Here is an 18,471-nt window from a genome sequence, read left to right as displayed (position 1 = left end):
TCCAACGAGAAATTGGGGGGGCAACCAATGTCAGGATGTGGCCAATCTATATAAATAAAAATGACTGTTTGCCTGTCTAAACCATTCATCCGATTGCGATAAAACTTTGGGGAATAGTTGAACGTATGTCCGGGAAGGTTTCTATGTAATAAAAAAATTTCCGTATGTCGGTACGTATGAATGTCCCTTATGCTTGCCTAAACCGTTCATCCGAATGCGACGAAACTTTGGGTATAGTACTAAAAAGGAAAAAGGCCAACGTGTTTCATTCCTCCGGCACCCCTGACTACAGGGATACCGGAGGCGGGCTGCTCAGGGCTTCCTGGCCCTCTTCAGCCAGAGAACGGGATTGTAAGGATGGGTAAAGTTAGGGATGGGAACGGAAGGAACGGAGTTAGGGTGCTGAGGGGGAGAGTACTGCTCCAGCATTCGCCTCGTAGATTTCAACATAATGCTAGCATTATGAAGCTACGTATGTCTGAGGAAAACCCCCTGACAAAACCCCAGACAGAGCAGTCGGCAGCGGGATTCGAACCCACAACCTCCCGAATAGCATCGGTGAGCGCGACCACTGCGCCACGTGCCTCGGTGGGTATCGTACTAGCGGTATACCAAAAGATACTGCATTTTCTCCAAGGTGCCACTTGGTACAGCTGTTCCTTAGAGCCACTTAGACGATTTGGCCCGAAGAACACTTGACATTTTCCGTGTGGGTAGATTTTAGAGGGGGTGGGGGTGATTTATTGTAACATTTTTTTAAAAACTAAATATGGCCTAGAGACGAGATCTGGGTGTCGATTTCGTATGATTTTAACCCGAGGAATCCAATGGTAGCGCCAGAAATGTAATCCGGATACAGGAAGTCCGTGAAAAGCCGCCATTTTTAGAAAATTACAGACTTTTAATCGAATTATATTTCTAAGGCACACCGGGTCGTGTAAGGTGTCTTAGAGTTATGTTTTTGGGGTCAGGGAATTTACTTATGATAACAAAAATAACCTACTGGCATCGGAACTGCATGAGAGGGTTCCCTACTGCACTTTTTGAAGACGTCGCACGCGGTGAAACCCAAGATATTCCAAAGTTTTTATGTAAGTAAATAAAATTGTATTCGTCCTGTCTCTTTATTTACTCTGGAAAGAAGTTTATTTCCCATTTTTATGCAGAGAATCGTTGTTAGTTGTTAGTTCAATTAATGCTCGGCCGGAGTTAATTAAGAAACTTAAGTCTGGGAAAATCGAATCCGTAATTAGTAAATTTTAAATGTAATAAATTTTGTCTTGTTATTGTTAAATTCGTGGAAGTTAGCAGAGTGCACGCGCTTTGCACAAGTGTTACTTTAGATAAGGAAACTTTTAGTTATTTAAGAGCGAATTTCATAGGAATTTTGGCGTGTTAAAACTCGTAAAAGTGCCAGTCTAAGTTGATTTACGATCGATAATAGTTTTATTTATGCAATTATGGTATTGGTCCGCGGAGTCGACCGTTAAGTTTTATCGGCCCCGAAATTCGAATTTTTCATGGAAAAGCGTCGCACCGAGATTTGACGATACTGGGGTGTAAATGGTTTTGAACAGCGAAGAGAAGACGCTTATTGTACCGTTTCGCGAAGCCTACGTTTGTCTATGTGAAGATTTTTGGAAAGTTTATTGTAGCGGCGTTTGCTAAAGTTACGCCAGTTTATTCTTCGTCTATTGTTATTTGAAAGTCCGGGAACGTGTGGATTACGCCGGCATCGAGGAGTTTTAAGAAGGTCTTTGGGAAGGAGTTTGTCTCGGAGTTTGTTGAAGAGAAACGAGCGGTACAATAATGCCATTTTAGCAGCAAAAGTTCGTTTGCGTTGTATTTTACATCATCTGGAGTAGGCGGAACGTTTGTTTAACGCCAGCATCGCCGAGGAGCTGTTAGAGTAGCTGTGTCAACACATACCTGGGGCTGTGTTTGTGTTTTTGTGTGCATCGGTAGTTTGTGCATTTGTAAAAAGGATTAGCACCGTGAGTACTGTCATTTTTGTTTTAATTTAATTGTTAGAATCGCCGTCTGAGACGGTTTTGTGTTTCAATTTGTGTAAATTATTTTTTTTCAGATTTTGTAAATTTAGCTTTGTAAAATTTTTATTTTTTTTTTGTTTGTCATTTATTATTTGTGTGTGTCTAAGTAAAGGTCAAGGATTCGAGTTTCTCAAATTTTAAGTTTTCTTTTTTTATCCCGAGTGTGAAACGAGTTTGGTAACGTAAAAAGATTTGGATCATCGGTGGGACTTAAATTTCATTCCAGAAGTCAGTTAACAAGGGATTATTTTATTTGGAATTTAAGGGATTAGCCACCGACCTGGCGAGGTTGCTACCCCTTGTCCGGACGGAAAAAAGGGGTAGTCGGACTCATTTTACGGGCCCTGAGATTTGTGTTTTAAAGAGTTTTTGTGAGATTGAGCTAGCAAGGGTAAGTTGTGTGGGTAGTTTCAGTCTTAGGAAGGTATCACAACAATATATATTGTTGTGTTATTTTGTTTTAGTTGTAACTTGAAAGAAATTATAGAGCGTCTGGATGTGACAATTTTGTTTAGTTCAATTAATTAACCGGGGGGGTTATTAATAATTTGAGACACAGGATTGCGTAAATTTCATGTTATAGTTTTGGTTCAATTTCTTAGAAGTGTTCTGTTTTTATTTTATTCCTAGAATTTTTTTCGATGTAAATTTCTTTTTAAATTTTATTTGCCGTTAACGAGGTATAGCGCGAAGTAGAGATAAGGTTCTTCGCAGAATTGCCGGGCGTACGTGCCGTTTAGCAAGAAGTTGAAAAATCGACGCTTCGCGTGATTGGCGGGCGGGATGTTGAAGAAAGGAGAAGGGCTTTTGGCTTAAATAGAAAATTTTTGAAGAGAGCGGGGCTTTTTGGTCGTTACAAAGCCAACCGGCGCTTCTTCGGTTACGTTTTTTTTTTGAATTTTGTGGAAGTTTCTTGCGTAGTGGATCCAGGTTTAATTAGAATTTTGTGTCTGCCGTTTTAAGAAGAATTATTGAGAAGTTTAAGAAGTTTGTCGCCGTCCTGTTTTTTTTTTATTTTGCGGAAACACGGAAGTTTTGAATTTGTGGGTACCCGAAGAGAGAAGACGTCGGTGTTTGAGTGTTTGGTTTGCGTGATTGTGTACGGATACCTCTTTTTATCGGAGTACGTTACTCGGACTAATTTTAAAAGTAAGTAGTAATTAGTGGTTTGTTTTGTCTTGTTTTTTTTTGTAATGTTTGAGTAATTTGTTTTTTTTTTGTGTGTGTCATTTATCTGTTTAAAATTGTAACAATTTGTAAAACAGAAATTTACGCAATTTTTTGTTTGAAATTAAACCAGTCATTGCAATCCAGGTTTTGTTTATTAGAGTCAAGGAGAGGTAATTGTCGGCGTCTCTTACTTTGTTTCAAGTTGATTAAATCTGGGGGTAAAGTTTCATATTGGAATTTAAGGATTTGGTTAAGCCACCTATTTATGTCATTGTTGGAATGCTGTAGGGTGGCAGAATCCAGCTGGACCTTGAGATGCGGATAAAAATTTTGTTTTCATTTTAATTACAACTGAGCTAGCTAGAGGTAAATCGTGGGATTCCCAGAAGTGAAGGTTAGGTCTCACAACATATATATATATATATATATATATATATATATATATATATATATATATATATATATACATAGCACCAGATTAGATGCGTTATCGTAACATGTGACGCTCTAAAGGCAAGCAAATAAAAAACTCTTTTCTTAAAAATGAAAGCAAAAAATAGCCTAATTAATTTATGAAAATAATCGTCAAGATATAAAATATAAATTCGTACCTACCTACCCTACATCTGCAACTGCTTTAAAAACATGTCCGCAAATTCTATTTATAAAAAGGGCAAGGTTTACCATGACTACAATTCCTTTTAACGTCTAACGACCCAACATACAATTAAGCCATAAAGGGATTAAATTTACCAAAGGTGTAAGAAGTAATTCAAGATTTACTATAAACTACAGTAGATACGACGAGGTACTCATTGGTACGGGCTTTCTCTCTCTTGGAAAGAGTGTCCAAGATAAGGATGTCTATCATGGAGATCGAAACTATAGAAGATACGATGATGGTCAAATTAGAGAAAAGATGCGCAATTAAACCATTATTATCGTGCTTTAGAGAAAACAAAAAAGTTCCAATTACTTCCGAAGATATGATAGAAAAACCGAAACTTGCCGATTTAATGTTTATTTTTTGCTGGTGTTATTTGAACAGATACAACAAGAAAGACAAAAGACACTTTCTCATTGCCACTTTTTAAACTCTACAAGACAGCACCCGCGCATACCTTGCGAGCATACCTATCGGATAAATTCCTGGAAAATAGAAAAAATTTTAGATACGTATACTTGTACGATTAAGTTGTACGTAGATGCACCATCCTGTTGAAACCAACAATTTCCAACTTTTGTTTTTATTTGTGTGACGTACATAGTTGTATTCGTAATAAAAAGTGCTACTAAATACAGTGTGTACTTTTGTCACGGGACATTTAAAATAGTATAGTTTGTGATCATTTCTCCGAAACAAAACGTTGTATTAAGAATCTTCCAACGGTGCTCAAAAAGGGGCAATGAGAAAGTATTTTTTTCTATTTCGGTGTTACAATGAGAATTTTGTGCAACTGTTTTCGGCAAAAACAGTGTTTCAATGAGTTCCATTGTAACATTGTTTTTGGTAACTTTTCATCTCTAAGTTGGCAGTTCGCTAAGACGTCAACGTCAAATCATCAGATGTGAAATCAAATTACGTAAAATTTATGTGTTTTCCTTGATTTTTGGTACACGAAGAACTTAATACATTCCAAATCAGCAGTTTACACATCCACCATAAATAAATTTATCTACGAGTAAAAAATTACACATTCACGGAATTTAAGTTTCCGAATGTCAGTGTTGTGTTTATCTACGCTGCCAACTTAAAATTTGTCAACGTAAATGGTGTTGCCAACTTAAGACATATTAATTCTAAAGTTTCCTGTAGTTTTTGCTAATTACTTTTTAATTACAGATAAGCAAGCAATATAATGCGCTGTGCTTCAAAACGTTTGCGCACTGCATCGTAAATAATGCGCAATGCATCACATAAAATGTGTTGTGCTAAAAAATAAATGCACAATGCACGAAAATAATTGCAGAACGCCATTAATTTTATGCGCGATGCATTTTATTAATTGCAGCTTGCACCATAATTTTTGCATAATGCATCCAAATAAATGCGTTTATAATAAAATCTAGTATGTAGCTTATGTAAAACAGCACACGCGCGCGCATGTAAGGTACATGACAGTTCATGAATTATTTGTGAAATTGTGAAAATGCCACGAAGATATGTTTGTTTTACTGAAGAAAAACTTGATGTTGCTAGAAAACTTTATGCTAGTGGCAGAAGTGCAAAAGATATTATGGAAGCCACTGGTGAAAGTCTTCGTTCAGCGCAGAAATTCATTTCCCACACTAGGTCCGAATTTGTTGATGGACCTCTGCGAAATTTTGAACTAAACAAGAAAGGAAGAAAACCAAACAACAATGGAGAGTTATGGGACGCTATAGAGAATATACTGGTGCAAGAATGTACATTGACCATTCAGCAGATTATAGAAAGACTTCCAGGACATTTGAAATGCAATCGCAATAAAGTTGCAAAAGTGCTAAAACAGCATTCATACAAGAAAAAAAGAGCAAAGAAAATTCCACATGAACGAAATTCGCGGGCGAATATTCAAGCTAGAAAAATGTATGCCACCGCAATGGCAGCCGTGAATGATGATAACATGATTTTTATTGATGAATCAGGATTTAACCTACATTTAGGGCCTTTATATGGGTATACTCCCCCAGGAATCACACCGTCAGTAGAAGTTCCTGGAAATAGAGGTACCAACATCTCACTTTTACTTGCAATTGGTGCAAGTAAAATTGTTGGATTTTTTACAAGAGTTGGAGCTATTAACTCTAACTATTACAAAACTTTTCTTGAAACTGTTGTTTTGCCTCAAATAGAAGACGATATTATAATTATGGACAATGCCCGCATCCATCATACCAATGATGTCTCTAACTTCTTTAGGGAAAATAATGTTAGGCACAGATATTTACCTCCTTACTCCCCTCAACTTAACCCGATAGAAGAAGTTTTTTCAATGATAAAGTCATCTTCGACCAAAGCCACGTACAGGCGATAATGTGCTAGAAGCACTTGAAACTATCTTGGAATCGCTTCAAGAACAGGATTTTCTGAGGTTCTACCATCATATGCGAGAATATTTAAATAAAGCATATAACGAAATCAGATTTGACTAACAAATTTTTATATTGTAGTATGTTATAGCCGTTTCTAAATATGACCTTGAGATTACTAAAAGGGCATTGCCTTCGTTTCGGGTCGGTAAACTTGTGCTTAAAGTGTATTAACCTTCGTGTCGTGTCGTTTAAACTCGTGCTGCTTAAAGTGTATTAACCTCAATATGGCATTAACCTTTATTGTGGTTTAAAGATTATTGCACTTGCACAACTAATGGGCTTTTGATTATTAAGTGTTAAGGTTTGTTAACAGGATAGGTTCGTAGTTTGGCTAATGAACATATATAAAGTGCTCGCCTGGATGAAGTTTACTTCATTCGAACGACGAGCAAGATGACAAAAGTAATTATAAAAAGACATACATCAGTTAACATAACACTCAAGGCACATGAGAGGCGAAAACGGCTAGAAAATTTGCTGGGAGAAATAAAAAAGCTTAAATGGGATTTGGAAGTTTTTGGAGTGCAGCGCAAACTAAAATCGGTCCAACTTAGTTAGCAGGAGGAGGAGAAGGAATCCAGCCACAAATGGGCAGGTTTTCCTCGTATATATTTTTTATAATGAAGTAATTAATAAAGAGTGGTCGGCAGCGTTGAAATGGTTTTATTCTTAGAATTTCTCTTTAAAATGTAGTAGGTATATTTCTCAACTCAGCAGAGAGAATGTTTAGAGGTATCGATTATTATTTATCGATCGCACTATAAGTAAAATCAATATTAATTGAAACAATCGAAGTATTGGAAATGCGTTAAAAAACTAAAACAATTCTTTCAAGGGCAACAAAATTAGCAATAATGTGGTGCACCGTATTTGCTTACAATTTCTGTAGCTGTATGAATTTTTTTCGAGCCGTTTTGATTGCTCCATGAGTGCAAACTGGGCTGCGTGTGTGTTTGTCCCTTTGGTAAATTAACCAAAAGAATAATTAAGGTTAAATACCATTCGTTTAAAACTTTATAATACCGATAGGCTGATTTCGCGAAATACGCCATGTCAACATTAAAACTGCTAGTTTATTAGAATAAGGAAGTCGACAAAGTTCCCAGGAAAGTGGAAATTCTTTCTGCGATTAGAGGTTACTGAACACGAGCGCGCGCGAGATTCTAAAATAGAACTTATCACCTGCAAATTGGGAAAGAATATGTACAGTAATAATGCAATTCTCAATTTATCCATTAGCAAAAAATAAGTATGCACCGCTCATTTTGAAGCGGAACATTTTCGCAAAACATGCAAGCGTATACCTAACAAATAACTGTAATCGAGCTTCATAATACGTAAAATAATTATTTATTTGGAATCACAATTCGCTTGACAGATTTAAAAGTATCGTGAATGCATCGAAAACGAAATATTTTTCAATAGCAACGTAATAGGAAATAGTTTCGTGTACCGTATTTGCTGTATTATTACAATTTCTACTGAATGTAAAGCTGAATGAAATTTTCCAAATAGTATCGATCGTTCATTGTCCGTATTGATCGCTTCATTACGACTAGGGAGCGTGTGCTAACCAAATCATTAAAATTGGGATTCGTTTAAAACTGATTTCGCTAAAATACGCGATATGAACATAAACTGCATTTTTTATTAGAATAAGGAAATCGTCAAAGTTCCAAGAATTTCTGCGATAAGACGGTAATGAACCTGCAATCTCGAGCGCGCGAATCTATAATAAAAGACCTGTAAATTGGGAAACAATAACGTACCTACAGTCTTAATACAATTTCCAATTTAACAATTAGCAGAAAATGAGTTCCTACGTACCTATTAGAAAAAGCAACCCTCCATAGCGGAATAATTTATCCATTTTTTTCGCACATATGCAAGCGCACCTAACAAATAACTGTAATTACTCTTTTTGGCTGAAATTCCTCAAATTCTACACTGTTTGTTTATATCATTCGATGACAGATAGTATACACTTTCCGAATTTAGTCACAAAAATATTTTTTTGTTAAAAGAAACCACGAAAAATTTGAATTTTAAGAGCAGCAAGTGCGGTTTTTGTGCCTCCTCCACGCCCCGCAAGCCACCCAACCCGGCGATTCTCCGATTTAGCAACCACTTCAACTCCTTTTGCATCTCTTTTTTATTAATTACACGTATGTAGTTAATTAACACATACAAATTACAATAACTACACCTTATGGTTAGACAATTGTTCTAACTTCTCATGCGCAACTTTTGCCACATATTCTTCGAGGTTTTTCACCTACGCTGAAAAAATTAAGCAATCTTCCCTTTTGGTGTGTGTGAATGGAAATGACAACGAACATATACTATAACCCTTTATTACTATAATTTTATTATTATCTATTTACAAATTATTCACTAAAAATGTCATTAACTTATTGATATACTCCACCTCCCCCTGTATCGCTGCTTCATTTTCGCGTGAAGCCGCCAACTCCACGCTGAGCCGCTGGGTGGTGTCCCTAGCTTCAAGCATACGGCGTTCGTAAATTGGCACCATTTTTAGCAGGCGCGCATATGTAGCCTGCGCTACCTGCTTCGGTGTCGCTGCTGTGGGGAAATCCATGAAGATATTATTATCTTCATCGTCCTCTAGTCGTTTTCCCACGCCGTATACCTGCAGCATGGTTTCCAGGCTCTTACCCCCAGGGCTCCTTGTAAGGGCGATACTCGTCGAAGTCGTACTGCATAAAAAGAACACAGCATTAGAAGTATGTATTTCACATATTGTACTGAACTTACGTTTGTTCATTTTGGGGCCACTTTGATGTTAGCAATGCGGCTGGTGGTGGATGAGTTGGCGAGGGTGATCTAATTTGAGGCGGATACACTCTGCAACAAATATAATCGCTCGTTAATACTTACATACTAATTTGCATGGGATCTTCTACTATAGCAATACAACTGAAGAATATTTACCGATTTTGTTGCACCGTACTAGTAGCATCCAACTCATCCATCAGCTGCGACAACTGATGATCCTCTATAGTCACCGCGCTGTAATAAAACATGAAATTATAGTATTCACACGAAGGAATCAATTCGATCTATAATAATTGCAGATGTAAAAAATGTATTTTACCGTATTTCAGTTTGTCGCGCCCCAGACTCGTCATCGGAATGAATCGTTATGATTGAATATTGATCATCTAATAGGGGTGGTAAGCTCGGCCCCGCCATGGATCTCAACGGTAGCAACGGCGGTGGTTGCTGCTTTATATGCAGGCAACTTGTTGTTGCTGTTGAGGGTTGCACCACTACCACATCACTTAAGATTTGCGCTTTCTTTGTTGGTGGGGCAAATCGCACAGTTTTCGGGGTTGTGATCTTTTTTTTCATCGATAATGAAATTTTCGACGTTTTCTTAGGAGGTAGAGACATGATCGCGGTCGCGTGTTAACTGAATAAATTGCGTCAACTATTTCTAGTATTTATTATAAAATTTTTGCGAACGTTTGCAGAACTCATGGGAATGAGAGAGATAGCACATAATTTCTCCGGAAGAGATAACAAAATGCAACGTAGCATTTATTCAGGTTGTTTGACCTCTTGCATTTGTCCTTCATCATGAGCAGTTGCTGTATATAAAAGGAATCGATTGTCGTTAATTCAAATAATTGCGTCTCCCGATTTGTGCGGAATACATATCTTGTTGTTGTTACTGGGTTGGTGCTACGCTCGTACTCACAAGCAATTCCGTACAGTGTCGGTGATCGCGAATCGATACCAATTTGATACCAACTTACTCGTTGCTTGCACTTGGATAATTTTGAGTTTTTGTGTAAGTATGTCGACAGCTTCGACTACGTCTGTGGCGTCCCTTAGCAGTGACATAGTTCGACTTACACGACACGCTGTCAAATTAATAAAGAGCAAATCGGAAATCTCTAGACACCTTGTGATCTTACGTAATAATATAAGTATAGTAGAAAACGCAATTACCAATAGGATTCATTTAGATAGTCCCAATGAAAACCCTATTAGGCTTGAAGCTAATTTAGGGATACTTAAATTCTATTTGGCTCTGTTACACCATAAATTACGAAGTGTATCCAAAAAAGAGGGTTGTGGAATTAGTGCTTCCGCAACCGATGGTGCTACTACCTCCCATTTCCCTAATCTCGTATGGCATCCTCTACATTCTTCTTTTCAAGGGAGAATTCTTACTGGAATTATTGTCAATTTAAGAGACAAAGATCCCTTAATATTTTTACATCGTGCCTATGATATAGTTCTACGAAAATTGCGCGAGCTATTGAAGAGCTCAATGTTAAAAGTTAACGTGATACTTGCTTGCGATTTTATTAATCCCCAAAACCTTAATGTTGACTTAAAAACTTTTGCAACTAGAAACTCCGTCATAGATATTGGAACCAATCTGAGAGAATGGTACGAGTTTGAGGTGATTGATAGATTGCAAACGAAGCTTGGATCATTCGAAGAATGTGATTCTGGGTGGGCTTTGAGCCAAATTCTCTATTTAAAAGTTAACATAAATAAATATGTCCCTATTAGAGTAGGAAAGTTCTCCACTTATGTCAAATTACCTCGTTTTCTCGCTCTTAAAAGAGCTATTATTAATGTAAAGAATAATGATCAATATTGCTTCTTATGGTCCGTGGTCTCGGCCTTGTACCCCGCGCTATCAAATGCCGACAAAACCTATAATTATCCTCATTTTGATGAAGTGCTAAATCGTAGATCTATTCAATTTCCCATTAAACTGACCGACATAAAAAAATTTGAGCGACTAAATAACCTCGCAATTAATTTATATTGTTTGGATAGGAGGAGCGTACTCCCTTTCATGTTAAGTACGAACCACGAAAACGCTACCGTGACAATAAATTTATTGGTGTTGTCGTCTGATTCAACCGTTAATCGTTCTGCTAATCGTACAAATTACCATTTTGCCTGGATTAAAAATTTATCGCGTTTATTGTCCTCGCAATTGTCAAATCATTGCCATTCAAAATTTTTTTGTAACATTTGCTTGAACCACTTCTCTTCTAATATGCTCTTGGATAAGCACACCGTTCGTTGTCATCAGGTAAATAAATGTGCAGTGAGATTGCCTAGTTACGATGAAAATTTTTTACAGTTTTCCCACTTTTCTAATAAGGAAAAGGTGCCGTTTGCTATTTATGCTGATATTGAAAGCATTTTGATGAAATGTGATGACCTTTGCAATGAAAATAGAAACACTAAACTGTTTCAAAAGCATATACCCTTTAGCATTGCTTTTTATCTAAAATGTGCTTATGATGACTCCTTATCTAAATTTTTATTGTATAGAGGCCCGGATTGTGTAACTTGGTTTATTAATCAGCTACGGACCATTGCGATTTGGGCTGATAACATATTTAATAATCCCCTACCCATGGAAAAATTAAGCGCGGCTCAACTCCAAGATTTCGAGAATGCCACTCAATGTCATATATGTGAACATCCATTTTTGGAAAATGAAATTCGTTGCCGGGATCATTGCCATTTTACTTCAAAATATCGCGGTCCAAGCCACCAAAAATGCAACGTAAACTATCAAGATACTCGTGTAATTCCTGTGGTGTTTCATAACCTCAGCGGGTACGACGCACATTTCCTTATCGGTGAACTAGCGACCTGTATACCGGGACCCATTAAACTTTTACCCTTAAATAAAGAAAAATACATTTCTTTTACTAAATACGTGGAGGGTACACATGTAAATTTTCGATTTATCGATTCCTTTAGGTTCATGAGCAGTAGCATAGACAAATTATCTTCTTACTTAGGAAATGATAGGAAAACCATAACAAGATCGCAAAGTCGAAACGAAACGGAGTTCAATTTGCTTACGCGAAAGGGTGTTTTTCCCTACGAATATATTGACTCTTGGAAAAAGTTAGATGAAACTCAGATGCCACCACAACATCGATTTTTTAGTCTTTTGACCAACAACGGTGTAAGTGATGAAGATTATGGACACGCTTTAAATGTATGGAACTCGTTTTCGATTCAAACCCTTGGCCAATACTCAGACCTGTATTTAAAAACGGACGTGCTTCTTTTGGCCGATATATTTGAAAATTTTCGCTACACTTGCCTACAAACCTACAAACTCGATCCCCTACATTACTACACTGCTCCGGGATTAGCATTCGATGCCATGCTTAAAATTACAGAGGTTAAATTGGAACTTCTAACAGACATCGATCAGGTTATGTTCGTTGAGAAGGGTATTAGAGGAGGCATCACTCAATGTTCCACTAGATACGCGAAGGCCAACAACAAATATATGAAAGACGGCTACCGTCCCGACCTTGAATCGATCTATTTAGTTTATTTTGACGTCAATGCTCTTTATGGGGCTACAATGTGCGAATTTTTGCCGTATGGAGAGTTCTGCTTTTTAGATCATTTTGATACGTTAGATATTGTAAACCATCCTGATGATGACGATATCGGATACATTTTGGATTGTGATCTTGATTATCCCAGGGAATTGCACGCCAGTCACTCCGATCTACCCCTGGCACCCGAACACATGACCCCCCCTGCTTCTAAAATAAAAAAATTAATGCTTACTTTATACCCAAAACAAAACTATGTGTTGCACTATCGAAATTTAAAATTGTATATAAAACATGGATTGCGACTTGTTAAAATTAATCGTGTGTTACGTTTTCGGCAATCGCCCTGGCTGAAAAAGTATATCGACCTTAATACACAAATGAGGCAACAATCTCAAAATGACTTTGAAATAAACTTTTATAAGCAAATGGTAAATAACGTGTTTGGGAAATTGATGGAAAACGTCAGAAAATATAAAGATGTACATTTGGTGACGGCATGGGAAGGCCGTTACGGCGCCCGTGCCTATATCTCCAAACCAAATTTTAACAGTTGTACCCTTTTTGGTGACAACAAGGACATAGCGATCATTGAAATGAACCGTTTGGAGGTGTTGCTTAATAAACCCATTTACGCAGGTTTAGCGGTTTTAGACGTTTCTAAAACTTTCCTTTATGGCTTTCACTACAATTTTATTTTGAAGGAGTTCAAGGATCGGGCAAAGCTTTTGTACACGGACACAGACAGTTTGATATATTCTTTTTCAGTTCCCGACATTTATCAATCCATAAAAGACAACTGCGATAAATTTGATACATCAGCTTATAGCCCCGATAACGTTTTCGGCATTCCACGCCTTAACAAAAAAGTCCCGGGTCTGATGAAAGACGAGAATAATGGTAAGATAATGTTGGAGTTTGTAGGGCTACGAGCCAAGATGTACGCTTACCATGTAGACGGTAAGGTACTGAAAAAATCCAAAGGGGCAACATCCGCCAGTATTCGGGAGATAACTTTAGAAGATTATAAAAATTGTCTCTTTAACGACGCGACCGTGAAACGACCTCAGCATTTAATAAGATCGCAAGAACATTCCGTATTTACCATCAAGCAAAACAAAGTGGTACTGAGCCCGCACGACGATAAACGACTAATCTGTTTAGACCGTATCAATACCCGTCCTTGGGGATATCACTACGCCAACGAATCGGTATAAATTCCACAATCCTCTTCGCTCTGTCGGTGTTTTTATTTGTTTCTTCTGTGTATTTTCAGGTGTATAGTCAAGATGAGCAGCGGACGATTAGAAAAAGATGTCTGTCGGGCGTCCCACGCAACATATGTTGAACATTTGAAACGTGTTGTGTTAAACACCACTACTTTCTCTATCGACATCTACTTCCTCATCAATAAAATTTTACAAAACATTGTTATTCCTGACGATTGCTTCAATTGGTGCGCTAAATCGAAAAGTGCGTGCAAGGAAATTATTCAGTTATTATTGCATAAAAAGATCGAGCTTGACAACTTAATGAAACATTATGCACTTGCAAACGGGGATCGTTTTCCTACTGCTGCTACTACTGCTTCTAGTGTACCATTATATTTTAAGATGTTTATAGTAGATTTAGGAGCGACTAGTGTAGATAATGTTATTAGTAATACTTATAAGGATATTTTGTACATTATTAACGATGCCATTTGTACAGCTGCCGAATATGCAAACTGTAATGCATTGCAAATATTTATTGATATTTGTAAAGAATCCAATATTAACTATGAGTTTAGCCCACGTCAAGACGCTCGCCATAAAAAAATCTATGAGTGGCTACTGAACAACATTCAAATTGGCACACAAGATAAGAATGCCCTTCTTGGTTGGAGATGTGGTCCTGATAGTGGCATTTGGCCCTCAACGCTGCTAAGCGATTACGAAAAAACATTAGAGATAATTAATAGAGATTGTTTTACTACGAAAAAAAAGCAATATGTTGTATGGTAAATAAATAAAAGAACAAAAAATCGTTTTTTGTGTTTTATTTATAAAAAAAATAGAATTACAATACTTTATTACACTAAATCATTTTTATCGATCCAAGATTTTTCCTCCAATCCCCACCACTTGACGTACACTTTGTCTTTCTTGCGTCTCAGTACCTTTTCAACTAAATATACATCTGAATACATGGCTTTCTGCAACTCTTGCTCGTAAAATCCTCCCAATACCGGTTTACCTTCCATGTCTTCCAATAAATAAGTAACCGGATTGGTTATTTGTACTTTTACAATTTTGAATAGTTCACTGGACCAGTTGGGCGTGTAGCCCTTCGCAAATATGGATTTAAATTTACTAATTCGAACAACATCGCCAACATTAAAACGATATCTCTTGTTGAAGAGCTTGATGTGGCTGTAGGCGTTCAGATGTGTGTCTGCTTTTACTTCGATAGGCTTCATACCCGTTGTTCGATGTATACGATTATTGTACTCGCTCGTGATTGATTCGATTGCATCGATCCATACATACTTTCCACGTAAACTAAACTGTCGGTACAAGGGGGTTTTTATACTTCTTATTACCCTCTCGGCTATGGCAGCTTTTTTTGTGCTGTACGTGGAATAGTGATTAATGCGTTCTTCGGTCATCAATTTGGCGAATGGTTTGTTATAGAATTCCTTCCCGGCATCGGTCTGTAGATTTTGTGGTCTACGCCTGCTAGTTTTGAAAATATCCTGTATAGCTTTTGTCACCTCTTCGCCCGTTTTCGTCTTCAATCCTCTCGTCCACAGATATTTCGAGAAACAATCGATAACTACTAATATGTATTTGTAGCCTTTATTCTGTTTAGCGTAAGGTATAAATTCTGCTAAATCTGCTTGCCAAAGATCATCAAACCCTTTAATAACGGTACGCCTACGTGGGAAGTTTTTGCGTGCCGCTTTATGTAGCTCGTTTACGACCTGCTGCATCCTCTATTAGGTTATGCAAGGTTTCTTTGACCGCTTTCAACTCTTTCTCTAGTACTTCCACGTAATTGCGAAGACCTTCTACAGGTGCTTTGGCGATCTGCATATTATATATAAAGTATCCTTTATTTATGGCATCGCCATCGTCTACTGGATCGGCCACATTCATCAACCGATTTCCATTCAGATCCAGCCTTGTTGATAGATAATGTTGTAAGGTTAGAGCATCCTGGCGGTCAATAGGATCCTCAACATTACTTAGTCTCTTACGTTCCACATTTATAGTATCATCAGTAATGGAAAATTTTGTCTTTAGCAGTTTTCCAAATTGAGCATGGGTATGCGATCGTCCGAATTTATCCATGGTGAATGTAACCGAAACGAGGGAAAAGGAGTATTTATACTAGTTGACATAAAAATCGCTGCGTGGGCTTTTGTATGTAACCATCCTCGTACAGCTCTTCAACGATTGATATTATGTCATTATTTAGTCCAGTGTTTCCTGCCATTTTTTCGCCCCATAAAACCTCTAAGTCCCTTATCAGTTCATGAACGCTATTCCAGTATTTGTATTCGATGGGCCGGTCGAGTTCCTTGAATAGAGTAATTCCACTGCCCGATTTCGCACGCCCCCTCTTCGCATCTTCCTCCTCCTTTAATAGAGGCTTTATTATGAGCGTATACTTTTTGCTCTTATTGCCCCGAATCTGTTCGGTTGGATCGTAATTGCGTCGTGCGACATGAGTTGCTATTATTATCTGCTTATAGTTACTTCTATCCTGATTGGATACTAGCGATTCATCCGGCTCATTCATAATGATAAGTTCGTATAGGCCTGCTGTACCCTTATATCGAACGCCGTTAATCATCAAATCGTCACCATTAATCATCACCGGTGTGTTGCCCATTGTCCACTTATCCGTCTCAACATTATAATGAATTCCAAAGGTCGTGTCAATTGCATTAATCGTATCTCTTATCATGCGCTCGACGTATATACGCGGTAGGTGGTTGTATTGCTCCAAAAATTCTCGCGAAGCTTGCGTATCAAGTAATGATACAGATGATGATGATGCGATAGAGGACTCTTCTTCTTCTTCTTCCTCCGGTTGATGCTCTCCTATTACTGTACTCTGTAGAAATGATGGCTGCTGTCTCAATGAAGGAGTAGCCGTGGGGTGAAAAGGTCTAACCATGGGGCTAATATCGGTAGGCGGATATTTTTGAAAGTAGGGAAGTCTAGCCAGCGGACTGATCTCGGTAAGGGAAGAGGGCCTTCGTCTCAGTCGCGAGTAATAAGGTATCGCAGGGGTCGTACGTTGTTGTGGTGACTTTCTTTTTGCAGGAGATTGAGGTTTTTTAGGAGGTGATGTAAATACTTCGTCCTCTGGCTCCTCCTTTTTCGTCTCAATAACCGATGATGATGATGACAGCGGTTCGATTTTCTTTACGATCTGGGAAAGCGGTTGAATTAGTGGTTTATACGTTCGTACAAACTCCACTTCTTTAATAAAACGATCCGTTTTGAGACGATTGTACTTTTGCTGTATCGCTTTACGAGCCTGAACTATTCGCCGTTTCAAGGCCATCTCCTTATTATCCATGATCAACAGAACAGGTAAACAGATAAAAAACAAGGGAACAGATACAATGGAACAGGGGTCTGTTTCTCAATAAGCTGTTTATTTGAAAGCTGTTTATTTTTGGAAGCTGTTGTCTTGATAGCTGTTTATTTCCAACTGAATAATAAACACGTTCTCATGGTATTATATAGTGATCGAAACCCTTCCTGAAACGACCGTTTGGCACATCCGCGTCCTTATTTATCACCATAAAGCCATAAGGAATTCGCCAACTTTCCGAGCACATCTCTCGGAAGAGCTGCATTGTTATGATGGGAGCGACGTGATCTTCATAAATGTGTCGCAAATTCAAATCGTCCTGTTCGAATAAGACAATTAAGTTAGCATTGTCTCGAATCAATTGTTTAGGAATTTTAGAATACGTCTGACCCAAGTAGAAACAGTCGACGGCGTTATGCCTCCCCATTGAAAAGTACGCTCTAATGTTATCCTGTTTTTCACAAGCGATATCGTCAAAAATAAAAACTGAATTAGAGTTAGCCGCATTTGGTTCCATAATGTCAGCATTCTCGCTAAATGTGAAGAAGCCAATATCCTTCATCGGCTTCAGAATTTCCCCCAAAAGCCTATATTTGTCCTGATTCAGCGATTTAGAATAGACGTACACGTGTTTAAAGCGTAGACCGTTGGGCTCAGTAAGCAGACTGAGCATCGTATTTGTTTTACCGCAATTAGAAGGTCCACAGATTAAGCATCTTATGCTATTTGGAAGTAACTCGCCGTGCTTTTTGCGCTTCACATTTGGCGTTATAAAAGTATCTAGATTGTGAATGGGCAGCTTATGCTCCTGCGTCACCACCTTCATTTTAGGCGGTTATAATAAAACTACGAACATTTTCATCATTACATTTTATTTATACATTAAAAAAATACAACTTATAGTTTTTTCACTTCCCCGGTCAGAGGATTGTATTGAACTAGTGCGTCGTGCAGGATCAGACAATAAGCAACCGTTCCCGCCTCGAAGGCCTCCATCGACTCCATTTCCAGCTTAACATCTACAGTCGAATGCTTCAGAGATTCGTTTTGTTTCGAACAGTCCAGCACAAAGATTGGACAACTTTTAAAATACAAATAGTCAAACAGAGCGTCTTGCTCATCCTTGGCATAATAATCTCGTCGAAAGTTTACGTAGTTTTGGTATGCCGTTATGTACTTGTTTGCATTAAAATCTAAATGCATCGCTTCGTACGGAT

The 18,471-nt window shown here is 37.9% G+C and overlaps 2 protein-coding genes across 2 annotated transcripts; one reads left to right on the top strand and one right to left on the bottom strand.

Annotated features, from left to right (window-relative positions):
* Window positions 1–8,373: 8,373 nt before the first annotated feature.
* On the bottom strand, window positions 8,374–9,874 carry LOC116182331. Its single transcript, XM_031502860.1, has 4 exons — window positions 9,415–9,874; window positions 9,252–9,329; window positions 9,075–9,164; window positions 8,374–9,016 (listed from the first exon to the last, which is right to left on the bottom strand). The coding sequence occupies exons 1-4, from the start codon at window positions 9,711–9,713 to the stop codon at window positions 8,677–8,679; spliced, it is 807 nt and encodes a 268-aa protein (XP_031358720.1). The 5' UTR covers window positions 9,714–9,874; the 3' UTR covers window positions 8,374–8,676.
* Window positions 9,875–10,313: 439 nt separating this feature from the next.
* On the top strand, window positions 10,314–14,609 carry LOC116182330. Its single transcript, XM_031502859.1, has 2 exons — window positions 10,314–13,875; window positions 13,941–14,609. Exons 1-2 carry the CDS (start codon window positions 10,600–10,602, stop codon window positions 14,010–14,012), a joined length of 3,348 nt encoding a protein of 1,115 aa, XP_031358719.1. The 5' UTR covers window positions 10,314–10,599; the 3' UTR covers window positions 14,013–14,609.
* Window positions 14,610–18,471: the final 3,862 nt, after the last annotated feature.

The sequence above is a fragment of the Photinus pyralis genome, unplaced genomic scaffold, assembly GCF_008802855.1.
Source record: "Photinus pyralis isolate 1611_PpyrPB1 unplaced genomic scaffold, Ppyr1.3 Ppyr1.4_unclustered_Scaffold4743, whole genome shotgun sequence".
Taxonomy (NCBI): Eukaryota; Metazoa; Arthropoda; class Insecta; order Coleoptera; family Lampyridae; genus Photinus; species Photinus pyralis.
The sequence above is the reverse complement of the archived record's forward strand: the minus strand, read 5'-3'. Positions and strand labels throughout refer to the sequence as shown.